Source organism: Malus sylvestris, chromosome 7 (genome assembly GCF_916048215.2).
Source record: "Malus sylvestris chromosome 7, drMalSylv7.2, whole genome shotgun sequence".
NCBI lineage: Eukaryota > Viridiplantae > Streptophyta > Magnoliopsida > Rosales > Rosaceae > Malus > Malus sylvestris.
In genome coordinates, this window is record NC_062266.1 from 35053125 (window position 1) to 35076790 (window position 23666).

The 23666-nt window shown below is 40.3% G+C and overlaps 6 protein-coding genes and 2 long non-coding RNA genes across 12 annotated transcripts in view; 3 read left to right on the plus strand and 5 right to left on the minus strand.

The window, feature by feature from the left end:
- Nucleotides 1–15: 15 nt before the first annotated feature.
- On the minus strand, nt 16–1282 carry LOC126628714 (uncharacterized). The gene is made up of 4 exons (XM_050298499.1): nt 880–1282; nt 719–772; nt 483–605; nt 16–326 (listed from the first exon to the last, which is right to left on the minus strand). The coding sequence occupies exons 1-4, from the start codon at nt 1234–1236 to the stop codon at nt 144–146; spliced, it is 717 nt and encodes a 238-aa protein (XP_050154456.1). The 5' UTR covers nt 1237–1282; the 3' UTR covers nt 16–143.
- LOC126628698 (pentatricopeptide repeat-containing protein At3g18110, chloroplastic) lies at nt 115–11116 on the minus strand. 2 transcript variants are annotated; one of them, XM_050298474.1, is made up of 6 exons: nt 7238–11116; nt 6923–7123; nt 6711–6801; nt 6012–6610; nt 5789–5869; nt 115–326 (listed from the first exon to the last, which is right to left on the minus strand). In XM_050298474.1, exons 1-4 carry the CDS (start codon nt 10873–10875, stop codon nt 6050–6052), a joined length of 4491 nt encoding a protein of 1496 aa, XP_050154431.1. In that variant the 5' UTR covers nt 10876–11116; the 3' UTR covers nt 115–326; nt 5789–5869; nt 6012–6049. The 2 variants fall into 2 exon arrangements, with proteins under 2 accessions (XP_050154431.1, XP_050154432.1); XM_050298475.1 differs by lacking the exon at nt 115–326 and adding an exon at nt 5133–5628.
- Nucleotides 1885–4863, plus strand: LOC126628709 (SWR1 complex subunit 2-like). Its single transcript, XM_050298492.1, has 11 exons — nt 1885–2111; nt 2198–2267; nt 2372–2443; nt 2536–2582; nt 2660–2903; nt 3035–3110; nt 3239–3358; nt 3493–3561; nt 3662–3704; nt 3823–3888; nt 4044–4863. The coding sequence occupies exons 1-11, from the start codon at nt 2041–2043 to the stop codon at nt 4231–4233; spliced, it is 1068 nt and encodes a 355-aa protein (XP_050154449.1). The 5' UTR covers nt 1885–2040; the 3' UTR covers nt 4234–4863.
- Nucleotides 5476–6041, minus strand: LOC126630324 (uncharacterized). Its single transcript, XM_050300408.1, has 3 exons — nt 6012–6041; nt 5789–5914; nt 5476–5628 (listed from the first exon to the last, which is right to left on the minus strand). The coding sequence occupies exons 1-3, from the start codon at nt 6039–6041 to the stop codon at nt 5476–5478; spliced, it is 309 nt and encodes a 102-aa protein (XP_050156365.1).
- Nucleotides 11114–23316, plus strand: LOC126628710 (protein AGENET DOMAIN (AGD)-CONTAINING P1-like). Of its 3 annotated transcripts, none has more exons than XM_050298493.1 (3): nt 11114–11622; nt 11995–12441; nt 22778–23316. In XM_050298493.1, exons 1-3 carry the CDS (start codon nt 11164–11166, stop codon nt 22868–22870), a joined length of 999 nt encoding a protein of 332 aa, XP_050154450.1. In that variant the 5' UTR covers nt 11114–11163; the 3' UTR covers nt 22871–23316. The 3 variants fall into 3 exon arrangements, with proteins under 3 accessions (XP_050154450.1, XP_050154452.1, XP_050154451.1); XM_050298495.1 differs by lacking the exon at nt 22778–23316 and adding an exon at nt 12928–13227; XM_050298494.1 differs by lacking the exon at nt 22778–23316 and adding an exon at nt 12751–12899.
- Nucleotides 13287–14591, minus strand: LOC126628722 (uncharacterized). The gene is made up of 3 exons (XR_007625526.1): nt 14446–14591; nt 13597–14068; nt 13287–13488 (listed from the first exon to the last, which is right to left on the minus strand). It is a non-coding gene; the product is annotated as an uncharacterized LOC126628722 (long non-coding RNA).
- Nucleotides 17633–23666, minus strand: part of LOC126628717 (60S ribosomal protein L13-3) — a 95242-nt gene continuing 89208 nt past the window's right edge. Inside the window, exons 2-6 of the mRNA XM_050298502.1 lie at nt 19559–19585; nt 18965–19080; nt 18668–18801; nt 18108–18266; nt 17633–18009 (exon numbers count right to left, since the gene is read on the minus strand). Of these exons, the coding sequence (XP_050154459.1) occupies nt 17788–18009; nt 18108–18266; nt 18668–18801; nt 18965–19073 (624 nt within the window). The 5' untranslated portion in view covers nt 19074–19080; nt 19559–19585 and the 3' untranslated portion in view covers nt 17633–17787. The remainder of the gene's footprint in view (nt 18010–18107; nt 18267–18667; nt 18802–18964; nt 19081–19558; nt 19586–23666) is intronic.
- Nucleotides 19814–21959, plus strand: LOC126628720 (uncharacterized). 2 transcript variants are annotated; one of them, XR_007625525.1, is made up of 3 exons: nt 19814–21430; nt 21548–21645; nt 21737–21959. It is a non-coding gene; the product is annotated as an uncharacterized LOC126628720 (long non-coding RNA). The 2 variants fall into 2 exon arrangements; XR_007625524.1 differs by having other exon boundaries at nt 19814–20305; nt 21480–21645.

The following is a 23666-nucleotide window of genomic DNA, read 5'->3' on the forward strand; positions in this document are numbered from 1 at the left end:
ATTTACACACACACGAAAGCAAAGAACAAGACTTTATATCGAAATAAATGGAAAGTAAAAACTCTTACGCTTTTCTCATTACTCTATGTATGTAATCTAAAAGTCCACCATGCGCGATCATCCCCCACATCTCGAGTTTCTCTTCATTTCTCCTCAAATTCAACATCAATAATCTCCGGCTCTGACTTTGACGAAGAAGGGCCTCCTCTACCGTCTCTTGAAGAGAAGTCAGATTTTGGCTGCCACACGGTGTTTCCACAGCTTCCACAACGGATTACTTGGTTCTTGTAACCAACAAATTGCCTCTTACAAGCCGGACAAGCACCCTGTCCAAATTTCGCACAACAAACACATTTAGCCATTCGGATAGGCATCCGATCCGATTGATTGCGTTACAACGTTAAAATTACCATACAACTCAATCGATTTAGTTGCAGACTAGCAGATCACTAACATTAACAAAAACATGCCACCATTAATACCTTAATAACAAGGTTGTTGGCGGCTCCTATGAGAAGAGGAGCGGCAAATGGAAGCACCCACGTAGCGAAAAACAATATCCGAAAAAGCCATCCGGATAATGCAAACCAGAGGAAGAAAATGGTCTTCAAAATCATTCAAAAACATGAAACGAAAACGCGAATTAGTCGAAGACGAAATGATCAACAAGAAAGACAGAATCTTTACATAATTTCGGAATGTAAGCTCATACGCTTACCGCAAAGCTTCTTCCCAACGGGGTCTCCAAGGAGTCAGAAAGCTGCTTCCTGTACTGCAAGGTTGCCAAACACCAACGAAACCAGAAAATTCAGCAAACGTAACGACATGCGCATACATGTATACCGAAAGCAAAAGAGTAAGAGCGGGAGAAGAACAAACCCTAGGCCAATTTCTGCTGAAATCCATGCTAAAAGCGCGCCAGCGCGTGCCAATCTCGAGTTCCCTATCCATTTCTCTAGCGCGAGCGGCGGCTGAGCGAGCGATTGTGTCGAAGCGGCGGGAGAGGGCATACTGACGGTCGAGGCGTTCGGCGGTCTTCTTCGCCTCGAAAAGGAACCGCTCGAATCCGTCGTTGGCGCTCCGCCACGCGTCCTTCGCGAAGCTTCCGATGTCGCTACGCTGGAACGCCTGGATGTTCGGCACCTGGCAGTGGCGGGGGCCTCTTCCGCCTTTGGGCCTTCTCGCCCTCCACGGAAGCGGTACCGCTGCTTGCGGGCACCGAAGCGTTGTCGCCATTAGAGATGAGAGAGAGAGAGAGACAGAGGGAGAACTCCAGCTGGACTGATACTGATAGAGCGAGCACTTCAACTACGGAGTTAACGACATGTCGTTTGTGATAACAAGCAACAAAACGCACGACGTGTCATTTATATCTTTCTCTTCCTCTTCGCGTACTAAGGTCATTCCCATCCAACCCAATCAAAGGTAGAAAAATAGTACGAATGATATGAAAATCATCTCCAACGAGGGTTAGGTAAAAGGGTTTGTAGGTCTCATCGAACCCAAACCTCCAAATCAGGTTAACAAGCTAGCCTTTTCCAGCTAGCTAACCAACCATCAAGCGCTAGAATGTCAAGCTTGACATTTTACCAACCCTCCGGTGGCAAAATATCAATCCAGCTCCAAAATGTCAAACTTGACACTTTATCACCCCTCCAACTCAACCCATTTGAATGTTTTTTATTGGACGAATTAAAAAAAATTCTAATTTTTCCTATAAATACCTATATCATTCCTATAACATTGAAAGCTGAAGATAAAAAGTATCACGTAAATAAGAATTCTATTTAAAATTTGCACAACCAATTACATTTCAACACATAACGCTCGAAATCATATTCGAAAAATGATTAAAATTAAATAAAAACAAGATATCTGGATTATAGGGCTAAAGGGAGGGTCTCCTCTTGTAGATGCCCTAACTTAACGGTGAGATTGAAACTTTGGCGGGGAGAGCTAGGGCACAGGACAGTTCGTCCAGCTGATCCAAAATCGAAACGATTTTTGCAGTTTGGTCCTCGAAATCTCTCTTGATTTTCCATGGAGGTCCCAATGAATGAGCCGCCGGCTGTTTTTCTCGATCGGATTTCACGCGCCACCAGAGGGAAGAGGTAATTAAATTAACCGATTCATTCGAGAAGTATCGAGATTTTGGACTCGATTTTTTAGAATTTAACTTTTTTTTATGATTTTTCAGGATGACTAAGTTACTCGATGAGGAAATCGAAGAGGATGAGATGTTCTGGAATCAGGAGGCTCTCAAAGAGGTGAAAAAATAAATAATATATTTTAAATTTGTTCTAATTTTATATATTTTTCAGTTATTTTTTTTTGTATTTTTAGTTTATGTTATGAATGAAAATTGTGGTAGGATGAAGATGATGGAAACTATGAAGCAGAGCCTGAGGTTGCTGACGAGTTTGATAGTGATTTCGACGAAGATGTGAGGTCTTTTTTTTTTTTTTGGATTGTTCACTTTAAATGTTAGTATTGTACTAGTCGGATCTTTCTTAGAGTTGCTTAATTTGTTGTTAGGAGCCAGACCCCGACGAAGGAGCGGAAAACAACGACGCAGATGAGAGGTGTGTTGAGTTTTGTTTGCACAAATGACATTTAGATTTCTTTTACTCGGACTTGATTGTGTTTGGTGAATTAACAGAGTTAGGACGAAGAAGCGGCTGATATATCCGGGAAAGCAATCGAGCAAGAAGAAGAAGAAGAGAGTTCTATCGGAACTAAAATCCAAGGATGGAAGTGAGAAGTCTTCTCATCCCGAACAACATCAGGATGCTCCTGAGGAAGCAGAAGTAGAGAGAACTGTGAGAAAATCTACGAGAACTTCAGTGGTTGTTCGTCAAGCTGAGAGGGACGCAATACGCGCGGCTTTGCAAGCAACCATGAAGGTCAGTTTTCAGTAGGTCTTGAATGAACTTGAAATTCTGATTGAAGATGTGGTGTTTATTGTTTATGAGATCGCTGTGTTGATGGACACATTATACTGTTTGTAATGGATATCAATTTTGGTTTTCATCAGCCGATTAAGAGGAAAAAGGAAGGCGAGGAGAAGAGGATGACCCAAGAAGAGATGCTCTTAGAAGCAGCTCAAACAGGTCTGGACTTTATGTCTCAGCATTAGTAATTACTAATTAGTAAGTGACGTGAATTGCGTGGTACTTGTTAATGTTTATTCGGAAGTGAGGCTGTAACTAAGCTTGATTTGTTACCTGTAAATCTACAGAAATTATGAACTTGAGAAATTTGGAGCGTGTTCTAGCAAGGGAGGAAGAAGTAAAGAAAAGAGCAATTGTACATAAGGCTGTCTATACTGGTCCACAAGTACGTTATTTCTCAAAAGATGGTAAGCTTTCAGCATTACACTATTTTGACCAAATTTGTTAGTTCGGAAACAAGAATTACTGTCCGCGTATGCAGATTTTGTTATTGTGGCAATATCAGTTTCCTAGAAAGAAATCTAAGTTACATTTCCTTCAGGCCGCTCATATCTGGAATTCAGTAGAGGATTGTCATTTCAGTCAGAAATCTCTACCGCACCTGTTCCCTGTACGTGGTAGTTTTATGAATGTTACATTCAGGGTTTCTTAAAGTTAGGTATCATAACCGTGGTTTTGATGCATGTATTTTTATTCCTTTTTATTTCCAGACCCTGAGAAAGCTGTCTGTGCTGTTACTGGTTTACCTGCCAAGTAAGTGCTTAGGTTTCCGAGTAGTTGTTTAGACAAGCAGCTATAAATGCCCATAGAGAATGTGAGGAGTGATGTTTAAGGTGCCTATCTTACCATCTCGGTTCATTTGATGCTTTAGGTACCGTGATCCAAAGACAGGGCTACCTTATGCAACAAAAGAAGCTTTTAACATCATTCGCCAACGGTATGGCCAAAATTCATTGTTTTACTATCAGCAGGCAATAGGCATTCACTTTTAATGAGCAAATATTTCGATCTTGTGATATAGGTTCCTGCTTTTTAGTTATATTTTATATCTAATATAGATTCCCTGATATGTTTTTGGTTGTAAATTTCCAGTTTTCTACAGGAAAGTGGTAGGGTCAGAAAAGAGATGGACCTGGGTGACTTGTACGATTCACTTTCTGGTAAGGGGTTTTCGGCAAGGCAGAAGAGATCCGTGGCGTCAAATAACATGGATGTGTCGTACTCTCGATATTTTGCACGCTTCCGCAGAATTCCAGCTCTTGAAAGCGAATCTTCTGATTAGGTTCCATGGTAATCTGAAGAGTATCTGTTGAATCTGATATTGTTCTCATACGATGCCCTTGCTCAATGTCTCATGGTACTCTTGGAAGGATTTGTTTGCCGTGTGTGATTTCATAAAGGGAAGAAATGTTATACGTTTTTGGGCAGAGGCCTAATTGGCATGGTACAGAAGAACTAGGATATAAATTGCTCGATGAAAGACGATAAAAGCTCTAGGGAGAAGTTGCGTAAATATTTCTCTGCAATTAGGTTGGCAATAGGGTTGTATGGTGCAAGATTTGATCGTTCTAGCCGGATGCCTCTGTCCAACTACTGTTTTGGAATGAAGGGCCGGCGAGTTGCAACAGACGGAAGCAGTGTACTATGCGATATGTTGCAGATGTTGCATTGCATTCTATGTCACGTTGATCATCTAAAGCTCTATTTTTTCTGTGTATTTTGTTGCCGATGGAGTCATTTCATGTTAATAGTTTATGTTTTCCAGTTTTGGCCTTCTATAAATTTGGTCACTTCAAGGGGATTAGACACTCGGTTCTTACATGTTTCTACTATTTCATTTTTCCAAGTAGCGATAAGCGTAACTAAAAAAAAAAAATGGAAGTGGTGGATTATGGCAATTTTCTTCAATTTACAGCGTTCCCGGTCTTGAATACTAAGATTAGTGAAGAATATCGCTTGTAATTATAAAACAATGCAGATTGTGGTGACACATGACAACCAGAAGCTAAAACAATGCAACCAGAAGCTAGCTAAGCTGGAAGGGTTCACGGTGTAATCCGAAAACTGACCTGAGAATTTCAATACAGATGACGATATAAGCCGAAAAGGGAAACAATAACAAGAAACTGCGACAAATGGAGTTGTTTCGACTCTCCAATGAAAGCGAGATGCCTTGTAAAATAACACGATAACTTATCCGCTCTCTAGATTAAAGCAAACAGAAGCACAAAAAATTGCTGATCAGTGATCACCATAAGGCCATGTAATTTGTTTTCTCAACCTTCCTAGTAGGGAAAAAGATGTACACATTGGCATGATTACACAATTCTTACAAGAACTAATACAGAAGGCACTATTTACACGGACACGAAAGCAAAGAACAAGACTTTGTATCAAAAATTGAAGTAAAAACTCTTGTGCTTTCTCATTGCTCTATGTATGTAATCTAAAAGTCTTACCATACACGATTTTCCCCCACATCTTGGGTTTCTCTTCATTTCTCATCAACTTCAACATCAATAATCTACGGCTCTGACCTTGACGAAGAAGGGCCTCCTCTACCGTCTCTTGAAAAGAAGTCTGATTTTGGATGCCACACAGTGTTTCCACAGCTTCCACAATGGATTACTCGATTCTTGTAACCAACAAATTGCCTCTTACAAGCCGGACAAGCACCCTGTCCAAATTCCAAATTTCGCACAACAAACACACTTAGCCATTCGAATAGCCATCTGATTGATTGTGATAAAAAGTTAAAATTTCCATACAACTCAATCGATTTAGTTGCAGACTAGCAGATCACTAACATTAACACAAACATATGCAACCAGTAATACCTTAATAACAAGGTTGTTGGCAACTGCTCCAATGAGAAGAGGAGCGGCAAATGGAAGCACCCACGGAGCGAAAATCAATATCTGAAAAAGCCATCCGGATAATGCAAACCACAGGAAGAAAATTGTCTTAAAAACACGAAACAAAAAAGCAAATAGTTGAACACGAAATGATCAACAAGACAAAATATTTGCATAGTTTCGGAATGTGAGCTCATATGCTTACCTCAAAGCTTCTTCCCAATGGGGTCTCCATGTATATATCTACTTGAAGGCTTTTCTTGCTGATACAATATGTTTGGTATTTGACAACATCGGTCTGACATATTTCCTCTTCCCAAGCCTTTTAATCCTGCTCACCCTCCTCGGTTCCCCCTTTTCCTTCATTTTTTCTAACTTCTCTTTCCTCCCCTCAATGTCAGCTTCAATAACTTTCTCTCTCTTTTCATCTGACAGCAGAGCCAATCTAGCAAATTTCTTTGGTCTCACTGGTCCAAGCTTCTCAGTTATCTCTTTAAACGCAGGAACGAGACCGCGTCTTAGGAAGCATCCATCGATGAGCTGCATTGAGTTTGATTTGGGGAGAGATGGGGCATCTTTCAACTCAAGGTCCAAGCAAAACGGGGAATCCTTTAACCACATTCTGAGGGAGTGTGCCTTTGCTACTAGAAGGCCGCTTCGTGTTTTGCAAGGCAGAAAAGGTGAACCCATCTCCCAAAGGCATGCCTTCAAGGTGCTATTAAGCGAAACCATGTTGTACTCAGATGTTCCCGTTATCAGGACAACTGATTTCGGAGACTCTGGATAACCCTCCAAGGATGCATCCTGCCATATGTTAAGGACCTCCGTGTAAGACTCAGAAATGAAAGTGGAGATACAAAAGGGTAGATAGCAAAGAAAACTACTGGGGAAAAGAGAGAGTTGCCTGCATCTGATCAAGCCATAATGTAAGACCAACAAGAGCAGAACCAGCTGACAACTTTCTAAAATCAGCACCCCAGTCTTTGTCAGCTACCCTGCATTTAAAGGATTACTAGGTATAAGCTACCTGATGGAAATAATACCGAATAATCAGGCAAACACACATTTGTTTGTTGGTTAAGTTAGCCTTCACAATTTCGACCTACCAACACCTACCTGAACACATTATTGTTATAGATGCCTCTCTTTACGGATAATTGGAAAACCCACGAAGCAGTGGCTCGGAGTTCATATGCCCACAAAAGGTCCTCCAATGCGTTGACAAAGTTGAAGGCTGCATTGTCTTCTAGGGGTTCTAGTTTCTCTAGACAACAGTCTACTTCTGAAACTAGCAATTCAGGATTTTCGGTCACAAGCCTACAAGACAAAGATTTGTTTGGAAATGGATCAGCCAAAACAATAAAGCATGGAAGAAGAAGAAATTCTGTTTGTGAGCTTCAGTCTCTCTCCAACATGAGAACCAATAATTACCTGATAGGAAGATCAAATCCAACATCACGCAGTGCGTTTAGGAGAATAAAAGCTTCACTTCTGTGTTGAGACAAACTTGCAGCCCTTAAAAAACAAGTCCAAATTCTATGATCTGGCACCAGACCGCCTTCCTTCATCTCGTTGAGCTTTTGAATTCCAATGTTATAATCTCCATTCTTCAGATAAGCACTAATAACTGAACTATATGGTAACGTATCAAGATCTATGCCAGTTACTTTCAAATTGTCAAGCACCTTTTCAGCTTCTTGAGGCTGTCCAGAGCTGCCATAAGAAACCATAAGCAAATGCATTGTGGCAGAGTTGGGTTCTATTCCAGCCTCTTTCATCATCGCCAACAGCATCTCAGCTTTGTCATGGTCTCCTGAATTTCTAAACATTTTCATCATGGTATGATAAAATGAGCGATCCAATTTACATCCATTTGACCTTAACTCTTCGAATAGTTCCTCAGCTTGATCCAACAACTTCTGCTTACCAAACGCTGAAATTAAGCTTTTGTAAGTATCCAACTTAGGTTCTAGCCCCTGCCTTCTCATTTCATGCATCAATGACAAACCTTCCTCTGGTCTACGATCTTTGCAGTACATTATGATTAAAGTATTATAAGTATCCTCATCTGGTTGAAGTGCAGCCTCTTTAATCCGCTGGTATACTTTAACTGTCCTTTTGAAATCTGCAATTCCTGCATATAACTTAAGCATAGAATTCCATATTGAGAGATCAGGCCTGAATCCTGCCTCTTCCATCTCAGAAACCATTGCTTCAACATCCATTACTCGTTTTCCCCTGCACAATAACTTGATCATAATCCTGAAACAATCCATGTTGGGAAAATAGCCTGCAGCCTTCATTCCTTGGTATATCTTCTTTACCTCAAATATGTTACCATCTCGAGCAAATGCTTCAAGTGTCAAGAGAATTGAACTCTTGCTTATTTTAAAACCCATATCTTGCAACTCCTCGATTAGAACATAGAGTTCGTCCAATCTCCCATCAACAACCAGAGCTTGCAAAAGACCATTAACAGAATCTACTGTTGGGGAAGGACCATCTCTCATCATTGTGTTAAATATCACTCTAGCTCGCTCATAGCAACCACTTGCAGCATAAGCTTGTATCAAGGCATTCCAGACCTTCCTATCCACCGATTTACATCTTTGTCTGAGACTTCCCACCAAACATTCAGCTTTCTGCCACTGCTTCAATTTCCCATAGACTTCAATAACATCAACATATATGTTGACATTGTCAAATAAAATGCCCTTCGTCTCTGCCTGATCAATCAAATGATGCGCTGTCTCAGGGAAACCCATCTTACAATATATGAGCACCATAATTTGGTAAAGATGTTGAGAGGGGTCGACGCCATATAATCTCATGTCAGAATAAACCTGAGAAGCTTCACCAAAGAGTTCATTCTCTTGGCAGCCTTGAATAAGAATTTCATACATGGTAGGACTTCTACTAAAAGAATGGAATCCCCTGGTATTACTATATTCCACCAAGGCAGCATCAAATTCACGAGCCTTGCATTGTATGACAACCAGTGCTTCATTTATCAGTTGAGTGGAACCGGGAGCGTGTTCTCTCAAAAATTCAAGCAATTCACATGCTTCTGAGTGCCTTCCACATGAACTATACGAGCTGAGAATAGATAAAAGATTTTCCCGGTCCAGTTCATAGCCACTACTAATAGCTAATCTCAACATTCTGGCAGCTTGGTCATAGCATTCTCCCTTAACAAGAATAGAAGAGATAACTTGTGGGTTCATACCACCAACGTTTTCCATATCTCTGATCACTTTTTCAATGCCTTCCAATTTATTCTCTTTTCCAAGAACCCGCAGCATGACCCCATAGAGAATATTATCTGGCATGAAACCACCCTGCATCATTTCGTGATACAATGCCATTGCCTTCTTTGTATCATTGACCTTTAGATAGATATCCAACATAATGGAGTATGCCAGATGATCAGGTCTAATACCCGATCTAACCATGCAATCAAATGTCTCTTGAGCCTCCACCTGTTTACCAGCCTTGGCATATGCACACATCAAAGCACTATAAGTCTGAAGAGTGGGTTTCACTCCACTGTCCAACATCTCTGACATCACATTAGCGGCCTGTGTTATCTTATTTGCTTTTCCAAGTAAATCTATCAACACAGTGTAGGTAACAGCATCAGGAATCCGGCCTAGCATTTTCATGTCCCTGTAAACCTGAAATGCTAAATCATGCTGGCCCTGCTTTCCGTACATGTGGATGATGGTATTGTACGTCATCTCATCTTTACCAAACCCCATTTTCACCATATCTTCACCAATATCCCTTACTTTCTCTATATCAAGTTCTCTTGCAAAAGCATACAACAAAGAATTATATGTCACTGCATCTGGGAAAAACCCTTTCGACTCCAATTCCTTAAAGAGCTGCTCGGCTTTGCTTGACTCTCCACATCTCCCATACACCGAAATCATGGCATTATAAGTCCAAAGATCAGGTTGGCAATTATGTGCTTCCATGTCATTGTAAACATCCACTGCCTCCTTTAAATTAGATTCACGTGAACAGCCACTTATAAGAGTGTTATAAGTGATTATATCAGGCCTAAGACCCGCCCTTCTCACCTCATTCAAAAGTTCAATTCCCAAATTTGGTGTCATGGCACCTGACCTTAGCCGAGCATTGATCAAAGTATTGAGACTCACAAGGTCTGGTTCGCACCCTCTCTCACGCATTACATCGAGCAGTCCTTGGACCTTACTAAACCGACCATTTCGAGCATAAACACCCATCATTGCATTGTACACTTGGACTGTATTCCCAATTCCAGGTTCAGCCCTTTGAAATATCTCCACAGCCAATTCTTCTTGGTTAGCCTTTCCAAGAACAGCCAAGATAGTGGCAAGCATTCGAGCATTCGGGGAGTACCAATGGCGTAAATTCAACCATTCGTACACCTCCAATGCGCGCTGCCAGCTCGACTGGCCTACCCATTTCACCACAAAGCAAAAATCAGTCGGAGTCATTTGAACTCTCCTGTCATCCAACACATTGGCCACAAACTCGTCGGGTTTCAACCCCAAAATCCTATCAGTAAAAAGCTTCACTCTTTCCCGCCAATCTTTTGCTCTTTTGAGAGCAAGTTTCGTCATTTTCTTCGCCTTGGTTTTGCTCGGCCTCCCCAGCACTTGTTGGGTTTCGTCATTCGTCTCCTCCAAAGCTCCCACAGAACCCACATTCTGGTCTTCCTCTCCACCGTCAGCGGAATCGCCGACGACATGGTTCGGCGGAGGAGAAGCAACGGTGAATTGGGTCGGCGGTGAGGGGTAAGTTTCTGTGAGTTTCAAGTGGGGCCATCTGACTGATGGGGAGGCTCTGCTGTAGCTAAATTTCTGAGCGGTTTTGACGTTAGTTGTAGTAATAGAGTCAGACGGTGGCTCCACGGAAAATCTAGAAGTAGAATCGGTGGCAGACGGCGGCGTAGGTGTCAAGGAGCAAGAAATTAGAGAAGTTGGTTTGCTGCATACCTTGGAAATTGAAGGTGAGGAGGACATCGAGCTTGAATGCAGTAAGGGTGACGTGGTGACGGTCAGCACTCCTAAGAACGCCATGGCTGCTGTGGTTTAGACTGCAGCGTTATTCTTCTTCCATTGTTTTGTTTCCGTCGAATTTGAGAGGTTGCAGAGACGCAGCTCTGGTGCTCGCGTTTTTGGCTGGGAGGAAGAAGATGATGCTATCAGTCGTAGATATTTCTGTCTTGGATTGGGCCAACGATGTGATTGGGCTTTTCGGCTTTAAATTTTATATATAATGGCATGAGTTTGAATGCCGATGGGCTCTGAGCCTAAGAGTCCAAGACTTAGAGACCTACTTGACAGAGAGCTTCGCAGGCGACGGCCATGGCGGACGCCACCCACTTCGAGGTAGGCGACGAGGTGGAGGTCACCTCCCCAATCCACAACATGCGCGGCACCACATTCCCGGCGAAAATCGTCGCCAAGTTCAGAACGAAATCGAAATTCAAAGTCGAGTACAACAGAGTGAAGGCCCGGATCGATCGCAAGATCAGCGGCGGCCACAAGGGCGGCAAGGCGGCGCTGAGGGAAGAGGTCGACGCGGCTCTCCTCCGGCCTCCTCCGCCGCGAGAGAGCGACTACCGGTTCAAATTGGGCGACGTGGTGGACGCCTTCTTTTGCGGCGGGTGGTGGGAGGGCGTCGTGGTCAGTGATGTTTTGGTGGACAACACGCTTGGGGTTTACTTCCGGTTCGCCAAGGAGAAGTTTGAGTTCGAGCCCGAGGAGTTGCGGCTTCACCGAGAGTGGGTGAAGGGGTCCTGGGTCCCGCCTCTTCAACAAGGAGTAAGTAATTTTCTTCAATTTTTCTTACATTTTCTTGGTTTTGATTATTTGTGCTGTTTAACTGTTGCCAGTTAGGGATTAAAGACAGAATCTTTGTTCTTATGTGTGTTTTTCCAATGATTAAGGATGATTCGTAGTGACATGTTCCTAGTACTATTTATAGTCCCAGTGAAAGTTCAGATTCTAAAGATCCTGTTATGCTCTTCAGAGTAATGCATGTCCAAATTGGAAAAAGCATATCTAAGCTTTTTTTTCTTGTTAAACCGAGAGCAGTGATGTTTTAGAATTCATATATAGTCGACGCTACTTAGTGGAGATAAGACTTTGTTGTCATTGTTTTAAAGTGCAAACTCGTCAAAACTCGGACTGCAGGATGTCTTAGATGCCAAAGAACCAAAGACTGGGATGAATGAGGAATTGATAGAAGGAACAACGGTTGAGGTTTGCACTGATGAAGACGGATTTCAAGGCGCTTGGTTTGCTGCAAATATTGTCAAGGTAATGGAAAAGGACAAGTTTTTCATTCGATACAAGACAATAAAGACAGATGATAACAAGGAGTTGTTGACGGAAGAGGTCGATGCAAAGCACATAAGGCCTCGTCCTCCAAAAGTGGTTGCGGCTGAAAGTTTCAGTCTGACGGAAGACGTTGATGCTTTCTATAATGATGGCTGGTGGGAAGGTGTGATTCGCAAGGTCCTTCCCGGGCGAAGGTACAAAGTTTACTTCAAAGGTACAGATGATGAACTGATGTTTCAGCACTCTGATTTGAGGCCACGCCAAGATTGGATGGATAGAACATGGGTTATGGCTTCTCAGGTATAACTTCTAAACACTCTCCTTTATTGATGCAATTTTTAAGCATTTTCTTCCTCTGCAGATTTTCGGATTATGAACTTACAATCTGTTAGTAACGGTGTACAGAGTGTTTTGACAATGAAACGCAAATTTGATAGAACACATGGAATGTAAGTAACAGAAAACGTAGAATCTGCCTAGAAGTTCTTGTGTAGCCAAAGTGTGTGAACACCCACAATCTAGACATGCCGAGTTTTGATAAATACTCAGCTGCATTGTTAAACCATTTCTGTGGTTGAAACTAATCAAATCCAGGTTATTTCATTACAGTTAGCCTTGCGGAGTATCGATGTCTCAGGATCTAAGACATGCTTAATATCTCATTTCTTTCCAAGTTTCAGCTAGGTTTTTAGGCAGTAGTAATTATTGCAGATGGAGATGAACTAATTTTATAACTCATTTCTATGTATATCCTTATATCGGCGTGCTATCAACAAATTTTTTCAGGCATTGAAGCATTGAGTTGTTATCGTGAAAGCATTCCATCGGGAGGTGGTGGACATTTTTTGTGGGGTTCTTGGCACGCCTGGTAGTAGACTCCAGAGCCGTCGTTGGATTTGATTGCAATTTCTTGTGTAGTTTTTGAAAGAGAGAACACTAACTTACCAGTGCGTTTTGCTGCTGAATCGTACGGAATTATTAGGAGTTTGCAGACAGATAATGATTTGTGATTCTTGTTTTGGTGGATATTATGATCTGGGATTGAACAATCTGATTTTGATGCGAATGAACAACAATTCAAGGGAACTTGTATCCAAATCATATGCTTTTAATCCGCATCGTTCGAAATCAAATGCAATCACAAATAACAAAATCCCAATATGGTATCAGAAATAACAAACTCTAAAATTGATGGGTTGACCAAAATCCTTCCAAAATGAAACCCGACTCCAAGGGCGCATCAAGCTCTCTATTTTTCTTCTCTTCCTTGTCTGCCTCGGCTGCCTTCTTGAGCCTGGCACCAACGTGTCGATTTTGTTGATTGAATTTAAGAACATGAACCTGGCCCTGATACCACATGTTAACTCTTAAATCCCATGAAAGATTCAGTTGCTAGAATCACAATCATACAAGACACGATAACATCAATCCATATAATGACCAAAGCATGCTTACCTGAAGAACTTCCGTTGGATGCAGCCATGATCCAATTTTTACAACCTGTGAACGCAACAGCTCTTCTTCTCTCTATCAGGATACTTATTGCTCAAACTAAGAATAGGGCTCGGTACCTTGAGAGCATGACCCAGCGAGAGAAGAGATTGCCATATATATATACACACACACAAACACATATATATCATTCTCATATTAGAATTTGGATTCCCTATTAGAATCCATATGGAAAACAACTTAAATTATATATATAGTCACAATTAGGGTCGGTCTAAACCACAACTCCTGCAGTCTCTCTCTCTCTCTTCCTCTCTCTCCATCCATCCAGACGAAACCATGGCCAGCACCAAATCGTATTCGCTAGGACGGGGCAAATCCGTGGAATCAGTGTCCGGGGAGGGGCAGAGTCCAGGCAAATTGGCGGAGCTACGACGGGAGGACGACCATAATTCGGACGACGATGAAAAGAATTCTGATGATGGTATGCTTTTGATTTTGATTTTGATTTTGATTTCAATTTAATTTAATTGCTACTAAATCGTATGGAATTTTCTTGGGTTCCTGAATTTAATTTCATACCTAATTTTTTGTGTACATAATATAATACTCTCTTTCGATATCAATATTTCATCTGGTTTATGGGGGTGGGATTTAACTCATGCAGCACGGTATCACACTTTTGTTTGAAATTTCAAGTAAAAATACTTCGTTTGTGATGATTGCTTTTTAGAAAAGTAGTCCCAAGAGGAGCCAAATGTTTGAAATTTCATATTGGCCTTATGACAATGATCTTATTCACGATATTTAACTTAATTTTGTTGTGTGGGTTGATGGAACTTTTGAACAAACGAACAGTGACAGAAGAAGATATTCAAGCTGTCCTTGATGAAGCGAAAATGAATGAACTCCTAATCAAAGAGGGACGTTATTTGTGTGAAGTATGCCTAAGGAAGGCAACCACTTCGATTACGAATGCCCCTACTTTGTTTCGATTCCCAAGGGTGCTAAAATTGGCAGTGGCTATGGCATAGTTTGTGCAGACTGTGGCGAAGATCATCAAAACGACTCTGACGACGACGCATGGGTTTTAGGCGAGGACTGGCAAGCACGTGCAGTTTTGAAGATCTGTACTTTTTGTGGGGGGGGGGGAATCTGGCCATTGGTATGATGAATGTCCCATGCGCAAAAAGACGTAGATGACTGTTATGGGCAAGGCTCAGGTTTTCGTCAGGTGTCTCAAAATATTATGTAATGGTAGATAGTGCAATGAACAAATGCATTTGCAGGTTTCCATATGTCTTTACAATCTTTTCAGTTCTTCTCCTCTCTCTCTATGTGATCCGCGATGTTATCATCAGTTATGCATGTATCGAAGTTTGAATGGTATTCTGAATGATATTCATAGTTAAATTTTGTTCACGTAACTAATTGGTGGTTATCATATTAGGGCATGCGTGAATTAAAATCAAATTAAAATTCAAAATCAGGGCCGGTCTTGAGTTTTTGAGTGTCCGTGACTAAGGTTCAAAATGTTCCTCTTTTCGACACACCAACTTATTTATTCTTGTGGCTGCATGACGCATAGTCGATATAAGTTGACATCCCAATTCGTGATAAGACTGCTCCAAATTGTCAAGCACCTTTCCAGCCTTTTTTTTTTTTCGGCGTATTTTGTTGCAGATACATGTGCAGTCATTTCATGTTAATAGTTTATGTTTCCCCGTTTTGGCCTTCTATAAATTTGGTCACTTCAAGGGGATTAGAAACTCGGTTCTTACATGTTTCTACTCTTTCATTTTTCCGACAAGCGATAAATGTAACTAAAAAAAATTTGCAACGGGTGGATTATGGCAATTTTCTTCAGTCCGGGTTCAAACAATAAGTTTAGTGAAGAACAACGTTCCGGGTTCAATTTTCTTCAATTTCTTGTGTAGTAGACTCCAGAGTCGTCGTTGGATTTGATTGCAATTTCTTGTGTAGTTTTTGAAAGAGAGAACACTAACTTACCAGTGCCTTTTGTTGCTGAATCGTACAGAATTAGTAGGAGTTTGCAGACAGATAATGATTTGTGATTCTTGTTTTGGTGGATATTATGATCTGGGATTGAACAATCCGATTTTGATGTGAATGAACAATTCAAGGGAACTTGTATCCAAATCATATGCTTTCAATCCGCATCATTCGAAATCAAATGCAATCACAAATAACAAAATCCCAATATGATATCAGAAACAAGGTTCTAAAAAACACTAAGCGCTAGTCGGGCGGTGCACAGGGGCCTAGCGCCTAGGCGGATTTATGTAAATTTATTATATATCTTGTAAATAAGTGCTTATTTACATTAAAAAAAAACTATACTTGTATGTATCTCCTTAAAAGTTCTCCAATCATTTCATAATTGGATGAACTTGTAGTCAATCCATCATTTACAAATTAGGTACACCATTTTCATAAGTATACCACTATAAAACTAAAACAAATAAAAAAACACACAATTTATTAAAAATTATATGAATATGCATATATATATTTGACTCTATTAAGTAAAAAAATAATAAATAATTATCCCAATAATTTATATAAATATATAACACACACATATATATGTGTATAATGTATGTATATTCCAAGCTATTTGAAATGATAAAAACCCCATGTAGAAGTAGTGGGTGGTTATTAAAGATTAAAAACCAAATAACATCCTATCCTTTCTTCAAAAAAAAATAAAAAATAAAAAAATCCATTACATCAATGTTTCTGACCCCTGCACCCCAACTTTGTCACACCACCCAAGATTTCCAATAAACCCCACGTAGAGGTAGTATGTGGTTATTAAAGATTTAAAACCAAATAATATCACATCTCATATGTGTTTCTGACCCCTCCACCCTAACTCTGTCATGTCATCCAAGATTTCCAAAGCACATATCATTATCACACCCGTTGGAAAGTGGAACACTCTTCCCATCGAGTTTTTCCGTTTCTTTTCTTCTTCTTCTTCCTTTAGTCATAAGAACATCGAACTCGATCTCAAATCCAGATCGTGCTGCCATGGATTAATACCTTAAAAGTTAAGAGTTTCTCTCTTTTTGCATTCTCTTTTTCCTCTTCTACTCACAAACGGTGAGTTGCAGGATTGCAATCGAGGCTCCACTTTGAGATTGGGCGTTGCAGATCCTACGTAAGAGTTGCAGAGCCGCCTAGACAACCGCTAAGAAACGCCCAGACCGCCTAGTTAGCGCCTAGGCAGCCGCTTAAATCTTCCCCGCCTTACATGAACTTTTTGGCCTAAATCGGTCCGGGACTCCTCCACCGAACGCCTAGGCGGCCGCCTAGACCCATTTTTAGAACACTGATCAGAAATAACAAACGCTATAATTAATGGGTTGAAGAAGCAAATCAACAGATGAAAACCTAAAACGACTCCAAAGCTCTCTATTTCTTCTCTTCCTTGTCTGCCTCGGCTGTCTTCTTGAGCCTGGCACCAACGTGGCGTTTGTTCATCCTCTCCAAGCCAAGTTTGTCATATGCCTCGATTGATTTCAACTCGTCGGTAACCTTCACAAGCTCAACCGTAGGCTTATTCTCACGTGCAATTGGAAGGTTTAAAACTGTTTATCTTGTGTGGGTTGATGCAACTTTTGAACAAACAAACAAACAGTGAACGAAGAAGATATTCAGGCCGTCCTTGATGATATGCAAAGGTTTCAACTCCTAATCAAAGAGGGACGTTATTTTTGTGAAGTTTGTCTTTAAGGAATGCAACCACTTCGATTGCAATTGCCCCGACTTTGTTTGGATCCCAAGGGCGCTAAAATTGGCACTGGCTATGACATTGTTTGTGCCGACTGTGGCGAAGACCTTAAGAACGACTCTGGTGTTTTGGTGGATATTATGATCTGGGATTGAACCATTTGATATTGATGTGAATGAACAATTCAAGGGGACTTGCATCCAAATCATATGCTTTTAATCCACATCATTCGAAATCAAATGCAAGCACAAATAACAAAACACCAATATGGTATCAGAAATTAACAGCAATGGAAGCATCTCTTTAACTTGGATTACTTAAGTTTACTTGCTCTAAAATTGATGGGTTCTAGAAACAAATCCCGCAGTTAACAGATGAAAATCTAAAACAAAAATCCTTCCAAAATGAACCCTGACACCAAGTGCGCATCAAGCTCTCTATTTTTTCTCTTCCTTCTCTGCTTCCGCTGCCTTCTTGAGCCTGGCACCAATATGGCGTGTGTTCATCCTCTCCACGCGAAGTTTGTCATATGCCTTGAATGATTTCAACTCATCGGTAACCTTCACAAGCTCAACTGTGGGCTTCTCACGTGCAATTGGAAGGTAGGGGCCTTGGAGCTGGGTGGCATTGGCAATTTCCTCCGCAGGAGAATCACCAGCCTGTAGCAAAAAAACAAAAGGTACTTATGAAGATAAGATACCATGCACACTGAAAATCCACATTCTTAAACTTCTCTACATCAACCACTTAACATCACCTTGATATGCTTGGCGCGTCTTGGGAAGACCACTAATTTGGCCTTGTATGTCTTCAGACGCTGAACATTAGCTTGAAGACCCTCGAGAGAACGATTCTTCCTACGATGATCAATAGAAATTCCAATGGTTGGTGCAAGTTTCTTTGGAATCCCAGCAGACTGGTAAGCAAACAAGGTAAACAACTTGTTAAAATCATCACATAAAAGCTCACCTATTAGAACCAGAAGCTAAATAAAACACAAAAACTGATCTAAGAATTCCAAATTTAGGATCATGTTTATATTTTTATGGAATCTGGCGATCTGCAAATGTTTCGAAACTGAAAAACAATTGTATTTTATTTATCCTTATAACACTTCATCCTGTAATCAACTTCAATAAACTCGTACAATAAAAGCTGGATGAATTCCAACACTAATTCCAAAGCAAAATAGAGGAATGAAATGAAGCACTTTGTCAAAGATTTCCATAAAACTCGCATGCCATAATCGGAATCCATGAGTAAATAACACTAATTCCAAAAAGTTTTATCAACAACAAAAAGCGACCCCCGACTTACCTTCAATTCTTCAAGAGTAAAACCTCTACCAGCTCTCACTTTCATGTTGTACTTGAGAGTCTGTCCATGAACAATGGGACGCAGGGGCCCAGTGGTTGGACGAGGGAAGATTTTCACAGCCTTCTTCTGGCGAGCTGATGATATTTCGAAAGAGTCAAGTCAGTCAAATTACAAATGCTCATTTGTGAAATAAGCAGGATGATGTGAGCGACAGTGTTTAGTACGGCGCACACAAAAGAGTAGACGTAAAGCTAAGAAACAAGAAAAGTGGTGATAAACACGACTAGTGTAACTCACCAGTCCTCCTCCTGGTCTTCCTAGCAGGTTGGTTAAACCAGGTCTTGACATAGTTCTGCCAATGCTTCCTGAAGTGAGAGCTCGGGATAACGTTGTTGTGCTTCACCATGGCTTACCTACAAGGAAACCGAATCGCATAATTCAGAAACACAAAATCCATGTTCCATTTATGTTAACTTCACTCAGAACTCCAAATGCACAACGCACACAACAAATACCGAATATCGAATGAAAAACACAAAAACAATCTTCTTCCTGAATCAATAACAAATAATTAAAAACCCTCAAAAATACGAACCATAGAGTTGAGAAAATGCAATACATTTGCTAGCAGAGACAGATTCCAACATACAATATTTTTTCGAGTTCATTAAAAAACTCAGCGACCTAACCGATACAAAACCAAAATTAAGAAAAATCCACAACATATCAGAAGCAATAAAACCCTACAAATCTAAGCATTTGCAAATTCAAACACCTAAATATTCGTTCGGCAGGTGAAAGACACATGAACGAAGAAAGCAATGAAATTGGACACAATTAATCGAAGATTTCTAGAGAAAAATAGAGAGGGTAAGAGAAAGTAAGGATAACCAGAAATCGGCGTCGGCGTCGGCGTCGGCGTCGCGATGAAATGCTCTCTTTCTTCCTCCACTCGCGCAGCCCCAACTACTGCATGCAGCTAGGGTTAAACTCGCGTGTCTTTAGTACTGGGCCGGGCGTTTTGGGCCTCGTATAGTAAGTAATTTTACTCATGCGGGCTAAATCTGTTTAGGGTTAGTTTTCTTGGGTTCCTGGGTCGGTTGTATATATAGTCACAGTTAGGGTTGGTCTAAACCACAACTCCTTCAGTCTCTCTCTCTCTCTTCCTCTCTCGCTTCCTCTCTCTCCATGGAATTAGGGTCCGGAAGAGGCAGTGGCGAGGCACACTGGCGGAGCTAGGACGGGCAAATCCGTGGAATCAGTGTCCACCCTACGTGATCTTTCCCCACATCTTGGGTTTCTCTTCTTTTCTCCTCAAATTCAACCTCAATAATCTCCGGCTCTGACTTTGACGAAGAAGGCCCTCCTCTACCGTCTCTTGAGAAGAAGTCTGATTTTGGCTGCCACACAGTGTTTCCACTGCCTAAGACCCGCCCTTCTCACTTCTCGCCTCATTCAAAAGTTCAGTTCCTAAATTTGGTGTCATGGCACCTGACTTCAGCCGAGCATTTATCAAAGTATTGAGACTCACAAGGACCGGTTCGCACCCTCTTACGCATTACATCGAGCAGTTCCTGGACCTTACTAAACCAACCATTTCGAGCATGAACACCCATCATGGCATTGTACACTTGGACGGTATTCCGCCACAGCCAATTCTTCTTGGTGCAGCCCTTTGAAATATCTTTTTTTAATTTTTTTTTATATTTTCTTTGTTTTGATTATTTGTGCTGTTTAATTGTTGCCGGTTAGGTATTTGAGAATTTGAATGCAAAACAGAATCTTTGTTCTTACGTGTTGTTTCACTGATTAAGGATGATTTGTGCTGTTTAATTTTGCCGGTTAGGGATTTGAGAATTTGAATTCAAGACAGAATCTCTGTTCTCATGTGGTGTTCCAATGATTAAGGATGATTTGTGCTGTTTAATATTTCCGGTTTGGGATTTGAGAATTTTAATTCAAGACTGAATCTTTGTTCTTATGTGTTGTTCCAATGATTAAGGACGATTTGTGCTGTTTAATTGTAGCCGGTTAGGGATTTGAGAATTTGAGTTCAAGACAAAATCTTTGTTCTTATGTGTTGTTCCAATGATGAAGGACGATTTGTGCTGTTTAATTGTAGCCGGTTAGGGATTTGAGAATTTGAATTCAAGACAGAATCTTTGTTCTTATGTGTTGTTCCAATGATTAAGGATGATTTGTGCTGTTTAATTGTTGCCGGTTAGGGATTTGAGAATTTGAATTCAAGACAAATTTTTTTATTCCTATATGTTGTTCCAATGATTAAGGATGATTTGTAGTGACATCATGTTCCTAGTAATATTATAGTCGCAAGGAATACTCAGATTCTAAGGATGGTGTTGTGCTGTTCTGACTGAGTAATGCATGTCCAAATTGGAAAAAGTATATTTATGCTTTTTTTTCTTTGTTAAACTAGATTTATACAGGCGACCTCACTTAGTGGAATAAGGTTTTTTTGGTAAAAAGTGGGATACGGCTTTGTCGTTGTATGTTGTATGTTTTTTTCTTGTTCTATTTGACTTGTGCTGGAAATATGAGGATCCGTGATCAGCTGACTTTATAGAACACTAGTCAGGGAATAAGGAGAGAGAGCATATCCATTACACAGTAAACCTTGTTTAGTGTCAAATACCCTGGTTGCAGCTTAAATTTTGTTTTTGGGATGGTATAAAATACCTGGCGTTTTGTGCTTCCAGTTTAGCTTCAATGGTAAATCAAATGGTGTCCTTAACGCAATTAAATGTAAGATTTGTTTGTTTGTTCGTGTAACCTCTCAATTTTTGTTTATCAGGAATTTTCATGCTTTTTGATATTGCCTTTCGAAACCATATTGAATGAACTCGATCTGAAAATGGCCAGTTTCTTCTACAAAATGTGATTGTCGTGGATTTCTCTGTGATCGCGGAAGTTATATCAATGGTCGGAAAACTCCAGGACGTTCAGAAATGGTTCCTTATGTAAGTTTACTTTTGTTTATATATACACTCACACATTTATATTGTTGTTTCCCCTCTATTTAGTATTAATATATATTTTTTTTAATTCTAGCCTCGGATATCAAAATCAAAATGGAGCAGCTGACTCCGACAATTGCCATGACATTGGCCGTATACGTTAATGTTGCTGAACAAATCTGGGGACATTTAAGGGATGAAATCAAAACTAACGAAAACTTAACTGTGAGTACGCTTGCCAAGAGGGGAAAAGAGTTTGCTGATCATAAAATCAAAGATAAAACTTCAGCTGGATGCTACATCGCGGGGTTCGAGGAACAGGTATTTACTTTGTTTTGTTAATTTTTTTAATAGTCTAATACCTGTTCAAAATTTTGCCATGCTGTAAGTGCACAGACCAAATGAAGCAAAATGGGGGACCTTTCGTTTTTTTCTTTCCATAGTTTAATGTTTTAGACGTGATTTTGCTCTTGGTTGGGTTGGGTAAGGGCAGGTTTTAATATGTAACCCGGTGTTTTGTCACCGAAAAATTATTCCTTCACATCTTTTTTCCTCACCTGTTAGTATCTCATGTCACGTGACAGGCAATATAATAATGAGGATATACCTGTGTGAGCTTGAAAGAGCTCCGGTTTTGTTTTTTCAATTAGATTTTAGGACCCAGGGGAAAGTGATTTTGGTTGGCCCGGTGTAGGTTAGCTGATTAGGACTTTCTATCTTTGTAGACCAACTAGGCCTAAAGCCGAAAGTTGACTGGGTTGTCTTGAGAAATCATTGTCTCAGCAAATTGGTTCGGTTCTTGGCTTTTAAATTTTTTTGCTTTGCTTTGCATCTTTGGTCCCACTGCAATTGCATCCTTTTGGTTTTCCCTTGTTTTCTGTTTTCTTCCTTAGCTTTAAATTTTATTACCTTTGAAGCTTGCTACTTGGGGCAGTGGTAGATTATTTTTTTAACTTTTTTTTCCCTTTTCTCTTACCTTAATTGTCCGCCTTTGTTTTCCCCTGCTGTGGAAAGTTGGAAAAATCTTGACCTGGGTTACTGTTTGGATTTCTGAACCTGTATTATTTCAATAAGTGGTAAGTGGATAGAAATGCTTGGAGAGATGGGGTGACAATTTACTTACCTTAATATGCAGGCACTCAAAGTATATGCCGCCAAATATCACTACAAATCAAAGTATATGCAGGCACCCAAAATATATATATACACATATTTTTATCAAGTTTAACAGTGGCACACATCTCATCGAGAAAAATTGAGGTGCAGTCTTGTTGAGGCGTATCATCGATTTTTCAATAAGTTCACAGCTGTTAACAAGAAGGCCGTCTTTGTAATATACAACTAGAAGCAAATACCTGCAGACAATGTTTTGAAATATTGTCAATTAGACATCCATTGACAAAATTAAAGGACGAGTACTACATTCAACGCATAGTTTTCTAGAAACAACAATTAGTCATTACCTTACCGAGAGAAGCGAAAAAGAAGGATGCACAACAAATTCATCAATTTACAAAATGTCGTGAGTTAGAGTACTTTGACATTCAAGGGACCGAAAGCGTATAACGGGTTTATGTTGCAAGGATTTCCAAAGAATTTTTGAAAAACCTGAACGCTCACAATTTGATTCAGGGTGTAAAACTATAGCTTTCAATGTCAGTACATTTTGATTTAGTATTATAAGAATACTTTTATTAATATTCTGAGCCTGAGGTGGTCCACATGACATGGTTTATCTGTGGCTTTGTTTTATTAATCCGCCGAAGCAGATTAATAAAAGTATTCTTACAATACTACATCAAACTGTACTGACATTGAAAGCTATAGTTTTACTTTACACCCTGAATCAAATTGTGAGCGTTCAGCTTTTCCAAAAATTCTTTGGAAATCCTTGCAATATAAACCCGTTGTATGCTTTCGGTCCTTTGAATGTCAAAGTACTCTAACTCCATTTTGTACATTGATGAATTTGTTGTACATCATCCTTTTTTGCTTCTCTCAGTAAGGCAATGACCCATTGTTGT